The sequence below is a fragment of the Bufo gargarizans genome, chromosome 1 (assembly GCF_014858855.1).
Source record: "Bufo gargarizans isolate SCDJY-AF-19 chromosome 1, ASM1485885v1, whole genome shotgun sequence".
NCBI classification, from domain to species: domain Eukaryota; kingdom Metazoa; phylum Chordata; class Amphibia; order Anura; family Bufonidae; genus Bufo; species Bufo gargarizans.
Window position 1 is genome coordinate 599,220,852 of NC_058080.1, and position 16,647 is coordinate 599,237,498.

Below are 16,647 nucleotides of genomic sequence, written 5' to 3' on the forward strand. Positions count from 1 at the left end.
TCTAAACAAAAAACCTTTACTCCCGGAACTAAGCCTTGCTCCCTGTTCTTTTTCTTGGCCACTACCTTCTTAGGCACCGTCTAAGAAAAGGGAACATACCCATATCTAAGAAAACAGCCTAAACCCTTTAAGGACCAACATTAGGACTCAATACCGGCGGCAGGATCTCAATATCTGCACTTTCAGACCTCCTTTCTTCATCCATAATAGTAGGTAAACCTGCACTGATAAAACATTGCCAAAGTTACCCTCTGCCACCAAGTGCCCCTCTCACCTGAGAGATACACAGCTTCCTGCAGACCCACTACGCCACAGACACTACTGGGACAGAACCTGGTCCACCTTCTTTCTGGTACCCTGAATTCAGTAACTGGGGATCCAAATAACCCAAGATGCATTCATACCTGAATAGGGCTTTTAAATCTGCCGGGATGCCGAACTTCCAGTCACCTGACCGGAAGCGCACGGCCGTGGAACGCACTTCCTGTTTGGACGCCATCACCCGGCGTATACATGCGGTGGCGTCCTGGCTGGTCTGCAGTATCCTGGGGCCTTCTGGCCACACTCAATACGTCGGTGCGGTCCTCTTCGCCTGAGGGACTGGCACCTTCTGCCCCTGTGGACCGGGATCCCCGCCACCCCTTTCCTGCCACCCAACACCTGCGGAATGACACAGGCAGGTACAACACGCTGCCGCTGAGCCTCCAGCATCTACCAGGGCTTCCAGGTCAGGACGACCAACTGCAGGCTCATGTACCAGGACAGGAAACCTCACCGAGGTGGAGTGGGTCCACCTTTTTATGCTGCAGGTTTCCTGTCCTGGGGGCGGAGCCTATCTCTCTAAGGTGCTGTCGTGGGGGAGGGGAAAAAGTGGAAATCCTGGTATTGTATCGATACATCGGGACAAAAAGTATCGATTGGGTATCAAAATTTCAATAACCGCAACAACCCTAGTACCATTTTCCTAATCAACTAGGCACCCAAAGTTCTGGGCGCTATTGTGCCATAAAATCATTATACTGGTACAGCGCCGACATGTCTGGTGTACGGATTTTACTGTGGGTTGCAAGTTTGGCTAAATTCTGGCATGGCACAATGTGCTATAGAGATGTGAGCCGAGTGGAGCAGGGTTAGGCAGAAACCCGCTCCACTCAGTTAAATCCTGGCATAGAACACCGTTACAGGGTACCCATGTGTTGTGCCAGAATTTAGCCAAGCTTGACAGGAGCACCGGCAGGAGCAGCGATCTGTGCTCTGGCCTGTGCAGCATTCCCTGGAACCCCCAGTGAAATCCATCAACACTGTACTAGAATAATGATAGTATGACGCGACAGCACCTAGGACTTTGGGTGCCTTATTAGGAAAAACAGCATTATTGATTAATTAGGCCATTTAGATCATTTTAGAAAAGTAGTTACTTTTTATATACAGGTCCAGGATGCCCAGTCATTACTGCAAGAGACGTTTGGGCACTTACAAGGACAATATACAGATTGATTGTTAGCCAAGATTTCTCAGAGTCTGAATGAGATTGAAGCGAGAAGTAATGTTCTGGATTGTTGATAAACAGCATTCATAATACAGTCCATAAAATACATTTTATACCATGTACAAAAATAAGAATCAAATTAGAAAGTTTTTTATTTTATTTAAAATGGTGTCCTATTTAAAATAGCTATGACATCACCCAATCTAATAAAAAAAAAATAAAGTACAATAAAACTGCTGCATTTTTCACATAATACAAGTAACACCTTTGCAATAGAGCTGAGGGATAAAATGGTTTAAAATTTAGATTTTGTGATAGAAAGTAAAAAAAAAATGCAGTACAAAAATGCTGGAAGCACAAATGCCATGTGCCCCCAATCAGAGCACCTTTAAGTGCAGTCACAGGACTGTCAGGTGACAACACATGGCCTTCACATTTTAGATTCCACTTCCGATTCATCCAGGATCTATCAGTGTATAACCAGTCAATTCACATTTTACATGTTTCAATTGAAGCAATGGCCAAATGCCCATTACTGTAATTGAAAAGGTAAGGCCATTAACTTGGGCATTTTATGCTGTATACCAGTGAAGCATCAGTTCCAAGAGGCTCATAATCTGTAGCCAGGCTGATGACAGCTCTACATTACAGAACAGCTTCTGTTGTCAGCGGCCTACAAGAGACGGAACAAAAAAAAAAAATATATATGAAAATCGAATTAAGACAGCAGTTACCTCTATATTCACTCAAATGTCATCCTTTGCCTGCAGGTCGAATATGATCACTAAAGTTATGCACCTGACTACAGTTCAGTTCTACACCATTACCCCATGTTCTACAAAGCTTTACACACTTCGGGGGAGCTTTGAGACCGATGCTTTCTGTGCCAGTCTTGATATCCCCTGCAATGCCAGAGGACACCCCTAATTTGTGATAAGCGCAGGCCTAGTCATATTAGGTGCATTCTTCAGCAGTCAGTTGCTATACATCTGTATAGGTGCACAGTCAGATTTCTGGCTTCATTTACACCAGAAAGTTTGTATAAATGTAGACAATTCTGTTGTGGAGGCTGGGCAGACCCCCTTTTGGAAAAGCGTTGAGCTTGTAAGAAAAACGCAAACATGTGCGACTTTAGGGCCATGTATCTGGCACAGGGAGATAAGTCAACTCCCTTGTGTCACCATTTTTCGAGTTTACTGAATGGAAAATACCAAGATCCATATACTGAAAATTATAGTGTGTATACTCTGCTGTTTTGTTGCAACGTAAGTTGCACTGGTTTTTGGCTGTAGTCACTAGCGAGTGGTTTTTACCAATGTATCACATTACTAGGTGTAGCGCAGACCAAGCTCAGAGCTTTGTGACAACTGGACATGACGGTCAGATAACCATCAATACTAAAGGGTCCACTCTTACCTGTCGACGTAGCCGGTTTTCTGTCTCAAGCTCTTCTGCTACCTCTACTTCCTCTTCATCAACTTCTTCCTCGGGTACAGAGGTTGTAAACACAGTCGTCCTTTGAGCCACTTCCTATTTTTTTTTACAAAAATAAGAATTATACTGATCAACATAATTCACAAGTCATTTGTTATAGACATGTCACACTGCAAACGTAGGCAGCTCTCACCTGTAAAGCCTTGTCTTGAGCCCAGACATAGCGTCTGGGTACGCTACAAGTTAAACGTCAGAAAAAAACTTTGTGGTCTAGCTCCAAAAGATCATGGTCTGAAACACGCAACATACCTGTATGGAATATTCTTAAGCCGCTTGAATAAAGATTTATACCTTGATCATTTGGAGCTAGACCACAAAGTTTATTTGACATGTCACACTGGACTGCCAGGTAGCATGTACCTCTTACATCTGTGCAATAGATGGATATGACTTGCTGGTCAATCACTAAGACTAACGACCAGTGAATCCCAGGCCAACCTTCACCAGCAGTCATTTACTAACACTGTTAATGTGTGCCATAAGAAATCACTTGCAACTGGCTAATATTCTACAGTCACTGGCAGCGACTGTGCAGGGGTATTACAGTGGAAGATTATGGATTTTCCAACTATTTTTCCATCATTGAAGATCACTTAAGGGGTTATCCAGGAAAAAAAGATATTTATAACTTATCCTCAGGATACATTTGTATCAGATCCGCAGGCGTGCAACACTTGCTTATCAGCTGTTAGAAGATATCTTGGACTGTGACATCATTGTACATTGTCACATTGCATAGTTGCAGTTCAGCCCCATTCAAGCCAATGTACGGTGCTGTGCTTTAAAAGCTGCACCGCTCACCAGATCTTTGAGCACAGTGCCTCCTTGTAAGAGGTGATAAATGAGGACACCGGAGCTTGGACACTGCTGAAGTGATAATATTGACCTGCCCTAAGGATAAGTCATAATTACCTTTCAGGATAACCCATTGAAATGATGAAAAATTACATGGGTGAGAAAGCATGTGTTACAATGAGAACACTATAGACCCTATGAACATGATAATTCTAGTAGGGGTTTTCTAGGCTTTTTATATTGCTGACCAATGCTCAGGATAGGTCATCAGTATCAGACCAGCTGTATGAAGAGAAGGCGTGCACAGTCTCCAGTCTCTTCCTGCTCACGACTGCTATGTCAAGCAGGAACAGACAGCACGCATACACGGCACATGCCTTCTTGTCATACTGCTGATCAGTGGGTGGTGTCTGGTGTTGGACCCCCACCGATCTGATGTTTATGACCTAGCCTAAGGATAGGTTATTAGTATTAAAAGCATGGAAGACCTCTTTGAATATGTGGTTGTAAAGGGGCAGGGTGAGGAGAATCCAGAATACCCCAACAAGTGAAATATTCCAACATATAGGCTTCTACAAGACATGGGGAATGGCAAACTGTTGTGTAAGCATTCCATCACATTTGCTTTGTGGCTTCAACATGTTGTCTGTTCAAAAGGAATTCCACAAGTCATGTCATTTCCTTGTACTGAAGCTTCACACCTTATTCAATGAACGTATATCAACGTACCTCTCCCTGAGAGTTTCTCAACACAACTTTGACATCTTGACCAGTGCCCCAAGAATTCTGGTTCTTCCAGATGAGGTCAGAGGGAGGACTTTGAGGGACTCCAGCATTAGCAGCCCAGATCTAGAATGAGTCAAAAATTACAAAATAAAAAAATAGGTTAATTTATGATACATGTCAGGGAAGTGGGAAGAGGAAACACAACCCCCCCCCCCATGTTTTGGACCCAATGCTGGCACCAGCTTACAAATCCTGATTTTAAAAAAAATACTTCAAGTAAAATGGCCTAAAGGAAAGTTTTATACTGTACATAAGAATCAAACGCTGCATGGACCCATAAGTCATTACTCAGACATCAAAACTGAAAAGGAGAACTTCAAAGATAAAGGCTTTCATGCTACAGGAAGTGGGCAAGAGAACAGTGCATTACAAGTCCATTCTGAAAGTGACTTACCGTAACAGTCTGTCCCGCTTTAAGCACATATCTTGAGGTAAACTTGTAGTTGGCTGTTGTCTCTCCAATTGTTCTGGCGATCTCCCAGCCTCCTAATGGTTGATCCTGAAAGCACAATTATTTTTTTACAGCATTACATTACTGTATGTGCTGAAATTGGCTACCATGACGATGTAGATAGCCAGGCCTACCTGGTCAGAGTTGTTCTTCAGTCGGATAAATTTGCCGTCCACATCCAATTCTTCGACAGCTACATTGCCAGATGCAGAAGCAGAGTGGGCAATGCTCACACTACTGCTAGCCTCCGACTCTTCTACATCTACCCGCTTTCTTTTGCCTCTGGTGGTTCTTACACTACGGCTTGAAGAAGCTCGAGATACAGTCACACGGGATGAAGGACTGGGAGAAAGCTTTAGCCTAAAACACAGGAAGAGAAGTTCAGGTCATTAGTGGGTGAATATATAGAGGGGGAGGGGGGGGGGGGGGGGGAAGAGAAGCAGGAGGTTTCACATGCAAGTTGTTTCCCGCCTTACCTTTCCTCTTCACCTTCCAGCAGTTTGCGGTATGCACTTATCTCCATATCCAAGGCAAGTTTGACATCTAAAAGCTGTTCATAGTCTGAAAGCTGTTGTTGCATCTGGTCCCTTATGTCAGCCATTTCCCGCTCCCTTTCTGCAAGCATTCGGCGACAAGAATCCTTTTCTTTAGCAAGTAATTCTTCCAACTCTTGCATCCGGTCATACCATGCCCTAGACTGAAGATAAGCTTCTTTATATGTGGTGTAAAGAGGAAGTCATGCTCTTCTGCACAGATATCCAACTAAAAAACAGACACCACAAAACCAGAACTTTATACCTCTTTCTGCAAGTCTGACAACTGGGTTGTCAGGCTGTCGATCCGCAAGCGGCTCTCCATTAGCTCCTCCCGAGTACTCCGAGCAGTACTGCTGTTCATCTCAGAAGACAGCTTTGCATTCTCCAGCTGAAGATGAAAGAAGAGTGACATGTAGAGAAGCGGAAGCACGCCTAATTTGTACACCGTGCTAATGTCACCAACAGGAACTGAATATTACTTAAGGCAATGTATCCGGTCTCTTTAAAACAATTGATACAGAAAATAAAAAGAAACCTTAAAAGACCTGTAGTAAAAAGTAGAGCAAGTACTTTCCTTAAAGAGGACCTGTAATGTCTCTTGACATTAACTTCTTTCTTGCACTCCCCATGTAATAATGAGCATCTATTCTTACAATTATGACGTACCATTTCTTTACAATTCCTGCTAGAGTTAACGAAATGCTAACAGTTTGACATAAAAGATAAGAGTCCAGATGGGTGTTACCAGTTAGTTCCTGCCGAGTGACACTGGCAGCATTGATAGGATGAGGTCAAACTAAATAAGTGCGAAGAGTGGGAATTGATCTGTCAATTCGCTGTAAAGCATTAAAATGTATGGGCTCTGTGTAGCTCAACTTTGTCTCAGCTGAAGTCGCATAAGACTCCGATATTACTATCTGTGGGTTTAAAAACACTACGACTTGAAGCATGATTCACTCAAGCCTAGTGGGGGGAGATGATCAGGTAAGGCTTTGTCAAATGCTGTTGCTCAACAGCAATGCCAGTCATATGCATGTAGAAGTGGCTGAGAAAGTAGTTCCATACGTAGTGTTTTGTAAAATATGCAACTTTAGCCCCAAACTGACCTTCGCTTGATAAGTATGCTCAAGTTCATCTTTATAGATCTTAACTTGGTCTTCCTGCTGTGACCTCATGTCCGACAGCGCCTGGGCAAGCTTGTGTTCATACTCAACCAGACGCCCAGAATCTACTTCTACCAAGCGGGTTTCATGCCGTCTTCTAGATTCTTTGATCTCCTGTAGATTTAAAAAAAAATAATAAAGTCAGTTGTGATTTATGATAGATGTGAATATGCCCTCTCACAGATCTGTAGTACAAGTCAGTCCCAACAGTAGAAGTCTCTGCTGCCAAGTTCTTATTTTCTACAAACCCTAATTACATGTAAGGAACACATTTTCTTGTTAATATCTGCTGAAGATTTGAAAAATGAGACTTTTGAAAATGGAAGCCAAAACGTGTACAAGAAACCAACCACCTTCTGAAAGCTTTGTATCTTACAGGGCCGACGTGTGAAACAACCTCACCCCAAAGAGGTACCCACGTATTTCAGACTCATGCACAGAAGTGTCAATTACCTCTTCATGTATATTTTTCCTGAACTCGAGGTCTTCCTTCAGAGATTGGCATTTATTTTCAAGATCCACTTTGATTAGAGTTACATCACCGAGCTGTGACTTCAACTTTGCCAACGCAGACTCAAACTGAAAGAGAAGTTAATACGTTTTACTACAAAAACTATTTGTACGGTTTTCAGAGTCCCAAACTTGAGCTCTGTAGAGATATACTTCAATTACTCTTACCGGTAATATGTTTTCCATGAGCCCATGACAGCACCGGGGGGGAGGATCTCTCACAGGTGCTGTCATGGGGCATAATGGAAAAGTAAATTTCTGTGTTGGGGTACAGTCAGACACTCTTATGGCCAGCTTTTCACAGAACCAGTCTGCCATAAATGGAGCTTGAAGCTTTTCTATGGCTCCAACGTCTAAAGGAAGTTCTTATACATTGGATACCATATTAATTCAAAAAAACAAAAACCATGTATGTATGTATGTATGCATGCATGTATGTATGTATGTATTTCCAGGGTCTTTGCTGTTCTTCCACCAACTTCCCCTGTCACGTCAAGTGGCGTTTATCAAGTACAGCAAGTTAATACAAGCCACGTATTGTATTATCCATATTGTTTCCTTTGCTGTCTCGATTTATTTTTCCATACTATACAATGATAGTTTCCATAGTTACAACTAGATGAGTGAATTTCATATTTTGAAATTCATTCATGCTTAGTTTACTGGTAAGAGGTGAATTGCGTTATGGATTCCATTATCACAGACCATAACGCAATTCTATGACAGAATGCCTTTAGTCCTCTCCTGCATAAGGCCACAGACTTCTATTATGACAAAATGAATAACCAAATGCCTCTAAAAGGCATTCTGTTATAGAATTGAGTTAGGGTCTGTGGTAACGGAATCCATAACGCAATTCACCTTTTACCAGTAAACGAAGAGTGAATGAATTTCACAACCTGAAATCCGCTCATCTCTAGTTACAACCACACTACAATCCAGCAGCGGTGGCCATGCTTGCACACTATAGGAAGGAAAAATAATAAATGCACCAGCCTCTGTTAGCTGAGTGCTTCTTCCTGTACTGTGCAAGCATGGCCACCACTGCTGGATTGCAGGGTGATCGCAACAATGGAAACAAGCAGTGTATAATGTGATGGAAAATGAATCCAGCCAGCAAAGGAGGCAATATGGACAATCAATACATTAGGAAGTGCTTTGTATTAACTTTCTCTACATAATAAATGCCATGTGCTGAAGTGAGAGAAACCCTTTAAGGAATCTTGTGTCAATCATTCCAGAGCTGGAGTAAAGGCACTGAATGACCCAATTCAGTGTAGCTCAGGAGAGCACGAGATCACATGATTGATCGGTCAGCTGCTTAAAATTAAGCGCTGCAAGTTTTTTTTTTTAACAAGCAATTAGCTTTCTTTTGACATTGTGCAGGTCAAGATCTGCTGGTCATGCGAGACACTGGTGCATGGATTGTCAGGGTAAGAATATATGTTGAAAGACTACCTTCAAAAGGGTAGAGTCTCTGCCATATTCGGCTGCTGCAACGCACGTTCTTCCCCTCAGTGCAGTAATCAGAGCAATGTAACCGTGTCCACATGGACAGGCCTACATCCACTCAGTGTACACTGGAGAATCCCACAGAATGACTGCAAAAAGTATCTTTAACAGATACAGAAAGTATATTACTTTATTATACAACGGATAAAAGTGTGCTTAAACAAGTTGTCCAGGAGTTTGCCATTGATCGCCTATCCTCAGACTGGACCAGTAGTGGTTGGGAAGCACAGCGATCCACCGTTTCAGGATAGCACCGATTGTTTGCTAGTGGACGGAGCTAATATTACCATGGATACGAGCTCCATCCAATACACTGAGCTGTTCAGTACTAGCACCAGAGTTACTCCGAGACAGCACAGGGTGCAGGTGCTGAGGGTTGGACCACTGCCAATCTGATATTGAGGGCCTATCCTGAGGATCCCATAATAAATATTTATTAGGATATACAGAAACTGATTACACAGGTACTCACTTGCTCAATCTCAGATTGCAGACTTTCCACCTCTTGCTCCAGAGCTTTCTTCTCGCTCTTTGCAGTGACAAGCGCCGCATCTGTGGTGTGGAGAAGAGCCTCGCTGTCCCTAAGCTTGGCCTGAAGACCACTGAAGTCCGATTCCTTCTTTGAGAAGCTGCAATAAAAACCACACACTTAGTCGGAAAGTAGATATGAAGCTGTAAATAAGGGTACATTTACATACCCGTGATTTGTGGGCCACAAATCACGGGTACCAGTCGTGTGCATTTTGCAAAATGTGGCAAGTCTTATGATGCGCTCTAAATGTTCCACAGGACCCTGGAATGGAACTATGGATGTTGACAGCATGCGGTGTACAGTTTGAGTCTTTTGCAGCCCAACATCTGTCCCGCAGAAATAAGGTCAAGTGAACGGACCGGAACTATAGTCCGCTTCCTGATTATGTGCAATCAGAAACCCTATTGGCCACTAGAGGGCGCTGGAAGAGAGTTAAAGGAAATGTGTCACCAAAAATTGTATCTGCCAGTTAAAACCCAATATTAAACATTTCAGATTTTATTTTCCGATTGCAGATTTATCAGAAAATTATTATGGGGCTACATCTTGCCTGAGCTGTTCTTAACAGCATTCACAAAGCATAAAAAAATTGCTTTGTGGCAGCCCCATGGGCCATAGACAATGGTCAGGAGGGAACCTCACTGACCTCTATGGGAGAGTTTTCTAGGCATGTGCAGAGTTTATTGTACAAGGAAAGGTTTGACCTGTTGCGAATGGTGGATCCTGTCTTATCTGTCAGTCTAATCCTGCCTGTAATATCACCCCTGTCTATAGATAACTGCAGTAAAGTGATGGCCTATTAGGCTCAGTGGCCGGTGCAGAAACCGCAGAATTGATGGGTTTTGTTTAAAGATACAGAAAATTTAAGTTCCTACCAAAAATTATTTAAAAACTTTTAGAACATAAAAATTGTGATTTAAACAATAGATAATTTTCTGATGACAAATTTCCTTTATTAGATTTTCTAAGGGTATGTTCACACATCACATTTTAGAGCATATCCCACTGCAAAAGCGGTTTAAAATTACATACACAACCCAAAAGGATCGCGTCATCAGAAGATGACCTAATGTTTAAATAGTTATTTGATTTTTTTTCATAGTTTCTAGCTACAGTACAATAAAAAAATCCTAAGAGCCAATATCTGTGAGAACTACAGGTGAGGTATCTGAGGATAGGTCATCAATACTGCACTCCCAGGAGACCCCTTTAAGCTGCTGGAGGGGACAGAGCAGCTCATTTCGGGCACACAGGACAGTGTTCTTCACAGGAACTTCCTAGTTTCAGTAATTTTATTTTCCTTAAAAGGGGTTTTTGGGGGATTTTTAATATTGACTACCTATCTTCAGGACAAGTCATCAATACTAAACTGGTAAGCACATTGGGTGTCGGGCGCAGCCTTCTCTTTACCCAGCTGATTGCTGGGTGCCCCTGCCCCCCCCCCCCCCCCGATCTGATATGGATAACCCATCCTGAGGACAGGTCATCAATATAAAACCCTGGAAAACTCCTTTAACACTTGATGTCTCATTATACCTGCTCCTCTCCTCAGCTCCTGGACTAATGAGGTCTCATACCTGCTAAGGTCCTACATGTGAGTGATGGATGTAAAGCTCCCTGTCCTGCTGGACCTTCAGCGTAGCAAACCGCTCACCCGGCTTTTGGTCAGACCAGACATCCCCTGTAGTAGCATACGGACATAATGCTCTGCGCATCTTCATCTAAGCCAGGCATGCTCAACCTGCGGCCCTCCAGCTGTTGCAAAACTACAACTCCCAGAATGCCTGAACAGCCTACAGCAGGGTATGCTGGGAGTTGTAGTTTTGCAACAGCTGGAGGACTGCAGGTTGAGCATGCCTGATCTAAGCCAATCTAGAGAACTAAATGACCCGGCACCCACTATACGAGCAGAACACATGTTCCCTCACAGCAGCAGTAAACACCTAGATGCGTCTCTATATGTGATCTCTGTGTTGACTACTGAAGGACAATACAGTTTAGAACTGCCAAAAACCTATAATTCTGCAGCTTTAAAAGTAATGGCCTATCCTCAGGTTACTAGCTGATCAGCCTGGTTAACCTTGTAAGGGACAACACCATCACTGCAGCACTGTCCCATTGACGCCAATGGCATTGCAGTGACAAGCTGTCAAATTCACAGGTTTACAGAGTCACACCCTAACAGCTGATCAACGGTGTGTGAGGATAGACCACTTTGTAAAGACCAGACAACCCCCTCAAACTTGCAGAATTAAATAATGCTGATTTTGGCCACAGCAATGGGACACTGGTAGATCCAGCATGGACTGGTCTCAGAATGTGCCCATGTCACCCAGCTGATGAACCATCCTGACCCATTGCAGGGATGAGTTAGCAGTCCGCTAGTTACCCCAGTTCAGCAGCGTCCGCGCTCTGTTCAGGTCTATGTCCGATATAACCCCCATTGCAAGATATATTTATACTTCAACTTTCTCTTTAATCCTGGCATCATATACTGCAGTATGTGAGAATCAACTGAGGTGCAGAGGAAGGACATAGGTGCCTGAAAGCGGGCACACTGGGCACCTGCGATAACGCGTCTACCGAACAGATTTCCTTATAAGCACTCCACACGGTCCAGCTTCCAGGTGCAGGAACAGCATTTCACCTCATGGGGGCAGCACAACCAAGTCTCAGTAAGGCTACTTTCACACGTGTTTGGAGCGGATCAGTCATAGATCTGCACAGACGGATCCGTTCAGATAATACAACCGTCTGCATCCGTTCAGAACTGAACCATTTGTATCATCTTTAACATAGCCAATACAGAGCCGTCATTGAAAGTCAATGGAGGACGGATCAGTCTATTGTGCCAGAAAACAGAGCATTCCCATTGACTTACATTGTGTGACAGGACAGAGCCGTTTGACTCAGAGGCAAACTGATGCATTCTGAGCGGATCCTTTTCTATTCAGAATGCATTAGGGCAAAACTGAGCCGTCTTGGACCGCTTGTGAGAGCCCTGAACGGATACCACAAACGTAAACCAAAATGCCAGTCTGAAAGACTAATAAGTAATGTCTAGGACCTTTAATACAGTGCTTCTAAGAACAGACAAGCAGTCCCATACAACTATCATTACCAATCTAAGGCTACTTTCACACGAGCGTTCTGCTGTCCACTCGTGAGCTCCGTTTGAAGGAGCTCACGAGCGGAGCAGAACGCTTCCGTCCAGCCCTGATGCAGTCTGAATGGATGCGGATCCGCTCAGACTGCATCAGTCTGGCGGCGTTCAGCCTCCGCTCCGCTCGCCTCCGCACGGCCAGGCGGACACCTGAACGCTGCTTGCAGCGTTCGGGTGTCCGCCTGGCCGTGCGGAGGCGTGCGGATCCGTCCAGACTTACAATGTAAGTCAATGGGGACGGATCCGTTTGAAGATGCCACAATATGGCTCAATCTTCAAGCGGATCCGTCCCCCATTGACTTTACATTGAAAGTCTGGACGGATCCGTCTGAGGCTATTTTCACACTTAGCTTTTATATGCCAATATAATGCAGACGGATCCGTTCTGAACGGAGCCTCCATCTGCATTATTATGATCGGATCCGATCGAACGCTCGTGTGAAAGTAGCCTAATCAGCCCAGACGGGCCAGAAGAAGCAACTTTTTACAGTCAGGCGATTTGACCAGACCTAAAGCAAATGGCAGTGTGTAGTATAGACATCCTTTGTATATTCTGGGCTAGGTCTAACAGCAAGTGCATGTCAGCTGTGAGGGCTCACATTACACACTGGGCCCCATTCCAGGAGCAGCTGCCAGGGGCACATCATCTGGCCAGTGGGCAACGTCAGGCACCTGAGCCCACTTCGGAAACGTCTTAGCTAGCGGAAAGTCAAGATGTCAAACTCCACCACACTTGCAGGTCAAGAGACATATTAAGCTACTTTCACACCTGCGTTCGGTGCGGATCCGTCTTGTATCTGCACAGACGGATCCACAACGATAATGCAAACGCTGGTATCTGTTTAGAACGGATCCGTTTGCATTACCATGAACAAAACAAAAAAATAAAGTGTATTCATGATAATGCAAACTGATCCGTTTTGACTTACACTGAAAGTCAATGGAGGCGGATACGTTTTCAATTGCACCAGATTGTGTCAGTGAAAACGGATCCGTCCCCATTGACCTTCATTGCATTGCAAGCAGCGTTTAGGTGTCGCCTCCAGAGCGGAATGGAGGCTGAACGGAGCCAAACTGATGCATTCTGAGCGGATCCTTACCCATTCAGAATGCATTGGGGCGAAACTGATCCGTTCAGAGCTCTCAAGCTGCCCAAAACAGATCTCACAAGCGGACCCAGAAACGCCAGTGTGAAAGTAGCCTTACTTCCGAACAGCAACAGCACACAAGACGTCTATCAGCAACAGGAGGGGGATCGGAGCCCGGCCACTAGTGCGCAGGAATACTGCCGGAGCCCGGCCACTAGTGCGCAGGAATACTGCCGGAGCCCGGCCACTAGTGCGCAGGAATACTGCCGGAGCCCGGCCACTAGTGCGCAGGAATACTGCCGGAGCCCGGCCACTAGTGCGCAGGAATACTGCCGGAGCCCGGCCACTAGTGCGCAGGAATACTGCCGGAGCCCGGCCACTAGTGCGCAGGAATACTGCCGGAGCCCGGCCACTAGTGCGCAGGAATACTGCCGGAGCCCGGCCACTAGTGCGCAACACACCCTGTGCACATGTGCAGATCTAGAGACCTTTACGTTGGTGGTCATAATGGATCTGACAATACGAGAGCAGGAATCCTCCACATCCTGATCACACGTGGTCAGAAGCTGGAGAGGACTTCAGGAAGCTCACTCCTAGGATATCGGCAGCAACATCATAACCGGTTATAAAGTCCGGTCCAAGATCGGCACACAGCGCCCGCCATGGACAGAACCTGGAAGACCAAATAACTGAGCTCAATACAATAAATCCAGCTCCTTATTACATAAGACCCAGTCATTAGAGGAATCTTTCCAGCATTAAAGATGTAAGTGCAGAAGGAACCTAATGATGGTCCTCAGGACCATGACCCACTTTTAGGAATTAAGTAAAGTGGAGACCACCACTTCTCAGACCGTCTGTAAAACCCTCCAGTATGGCCATCTGTGGTGTGACCAGGTAGTCTGGGGTCACCGCTCGCCATCTGTTCCCAGCATCGGATGCCCCCATGACTACGACATCTCAGGACATGAGAATTACTGTAACATATGTGCAGCCCACCGGATGTGTAGTGGGCATCGGATTGAAGCCACAAGACGGTGTCACCAAGCAGCTCGCTATGGAGCATGGGGGGGGGGGGGGGGGGGGGTTGGGATAGCACTTGTTTTTGGCAGCCTGGGAGGAAGCAGGGAGGGTGTGAGCAATGTACGAAGGGTACAGTACAGCAGAATGGACATGGGGGAGGGGCGACAGCCATCAACTGACAAGATTCCACTCTAACCTCAAACAATGAGCCCTTCTCTATGAAGTCAGCAGCACAAGTGATTGGCAGGGCACATTACCCAGACCAGGTGCCCCAGCACAGCTGACACTACACCAGGCTATTAATACACAAAGGGTTAAAGGGGCACTGGACCCCCCCCCCCCCCGTCTCTCCAGTATCTTGTAATCTATAGTTTGCTGGATAGCACAGTGACAGCAAGCAGAGATGTGGACTGGCTCACACACAGATACCTGGAAGTCTCTCCCTGTCCCCTTTGTGCTCCATAGACAAAGCATCAGACAAGATCTAATGGGCACCAGTCTGAAGGGGGCGCAGTGAGCCCTGGCAGGATGGATCAGCTCTACTATAGAGCGAGGCAATGAATTGGGGGGGGGGGGGGGGCGCGCGCAGTAACAAGATTAACCCAATTCTACCGCCGCTCACCTGAGCTGCAGCTGCTCGTAGTCGCCCCGCAGCTTGCCCAGCTCTATCTGCAGCTTGGCTCGCTCCCGCGCAGTGTCGTCCAGGCTCCGCCGGGCGTCCGCTAGCTCGGTCTCGTAGAGATCCTTCAGGCCGGTGACCTCCCGGCTCCGCACCTCCTCCCGCTCGGAGACCTGCAGCTGCAGCACGCTGTTCTCGGACTCCAGGCTCCGCACCTTGTCGATGTAGACGGCCAGGCGGTCGTTCAGATGCTGCAGCTGCTCCTTCTCCTGCAGGCGGGAGATGCGCGTGGGGCTGAGCGGGGTGCTCATGCTGCTCCGCCGGCTGGACTGCCTCGGGGTGGAGGTCGCCATGGGCTACGAGACAATGGAAGGTCCCGGCTCCACACTAAACTTTATACCGCCGGCAACGAGGATTCAATGGGCAGAGGCAGCGCCGGCTCCTCACGTCAGGACACGGGGAATAGAATAAAAAAAATTCCGGGATGTAGAGAGAGACGGCGGAAGAAGGTCCCGGTACCAGGGCTAAACTCCCGCTGCTGCACAATACGCGCCGCCGTGATCTCCCCGCCAGGAACAGCGGCGAGTGAGAGGCTTGGCCTCAATATGGCGCCAGAAAGGTCACGTGGTGCCCCGCGGCCAATGGAGATCGGGGACGCGCCCACACTCTGAGGCTGAGACTAAATTCAAATTGGAGATTTAGGTGCGGGGGATGACTGGGGGGGGCTGCTACAATGGGAGGGGGTTGGTAACAGGGCTGCACCGCAACACGAAGCTTATTGTCATAGCAAAGTATGGCGGGTCCAAGTGAGACTGAGGGCTTTGCGGCGGACTGTAAAGAGCCGTTCACACACTGCGGTTGCTGTGTGCTGAGATCTGCTGTACACATAAGATTGGCAGCTATTACTGCGGGGGCTGCCAGTCATCTGCTGAGCTTAAAGGGGCACTCGGGTTATACGGGGTTAGCGAGAACTAATAGATTGGTGGGGGTCCCACAGCTGAGAACGGGACCCTGTACCCCGCAGGACCTCCAACATGATTGGAGCAGCTGGTTGAGCATTTGTCCTGCCGCTCTGTTCCTTCTCTTTAGGCCACTTTTACCCTAGCGTTTTAGTTTTCCGGTATTCAGATCCGTCCTAGGGGGTGAATACCAGAAAAAAGCACTTCAGTTTTGTCCCCATTCATTGTCAATAAGGACAGAACGGAATGCTCCAGAATACCTTCCGTTCTGTTTAGTTGTGTTCCCATACCGGAGAGCAAACCGCAACGTGTCGTATTTTCCTTTCCATCCTAGGATGTGGAGCAAAACGGATCCGTCATGACCCCCAATGCAAGTCAAAGGGGACGGATCCGTTTTCTCTGACACAATTTGGCACAATAGAAAACGGATCTGTCCCCCATTGACTTTTAGTGGAGTTCATGATGGATCCATCTTGGGTATGTTAAAGATAACAGATCCAGTAAAAACGCTAGTGTGAAAGTAGCCT

General features: G+C 46.1%; 1 protein-coding gene across 1 annotated transcript; it reads right to left on the minus strand.

The window, feature by feature from the left end:
- Positions 1–1,617: 1,617 nt before the first annotated feature.
- LMNB1 (lamin B1) lies at positions 1,618–15,761 on the minus strand. Its single transcript, XM_044275863.1, has 11 exons — positions 15,165–15,761; positions 9,209–9,365; positions 7,168–7,293; positions 6,658–6,828; positions 5,814–5,939; positions 5,492–5,712; positions 5,150–5,375; positions 4,959–5,063; positions 4,508–4,627; positions 2,906–3,019; positions 1,618–2,162 (listed from the first exon to the last, which is right to left on the minus strand). Exons 1-11 carry the CDS (start codon positions 15,512–15,514, stop codon positions 2,130–2,132), a joined length of 1,749 nt encoding a protein of 582 aa, XP_044131798.1. The 5' UTR covers positions 15,515–15,761; the 3' UTR covers positions 1,618–2,129.
- Positions 15,762–16,647: the final 886 nt, after the last annotated feature.

Excerpts from the sequence above, each read along its gene's own strand:
- LMNB1 (XM_044275863.1), bottom strand. The coding sequence starts at position 15,514 with ATGGCGACCTCCACCCCGAGGCAGTCCAGCCGGCGGAGCAGCATGAGC. Across the intron at positions 7,294-9,208 it reads TGCAATCTGAGATTGAGCAA|TTTGAGTCTGCGTTGGCAAA; the intron begins GTGAGTACCTGT and ends CTTCTCTTTCAG. Across the intron at positions 6,829-7,167 it reads GGAAAAATATACATGAAGAG|GAGATCAAAGAATCTAGAAG; the intron begins GTAATTGACACT and ends TTAAATCTACAG.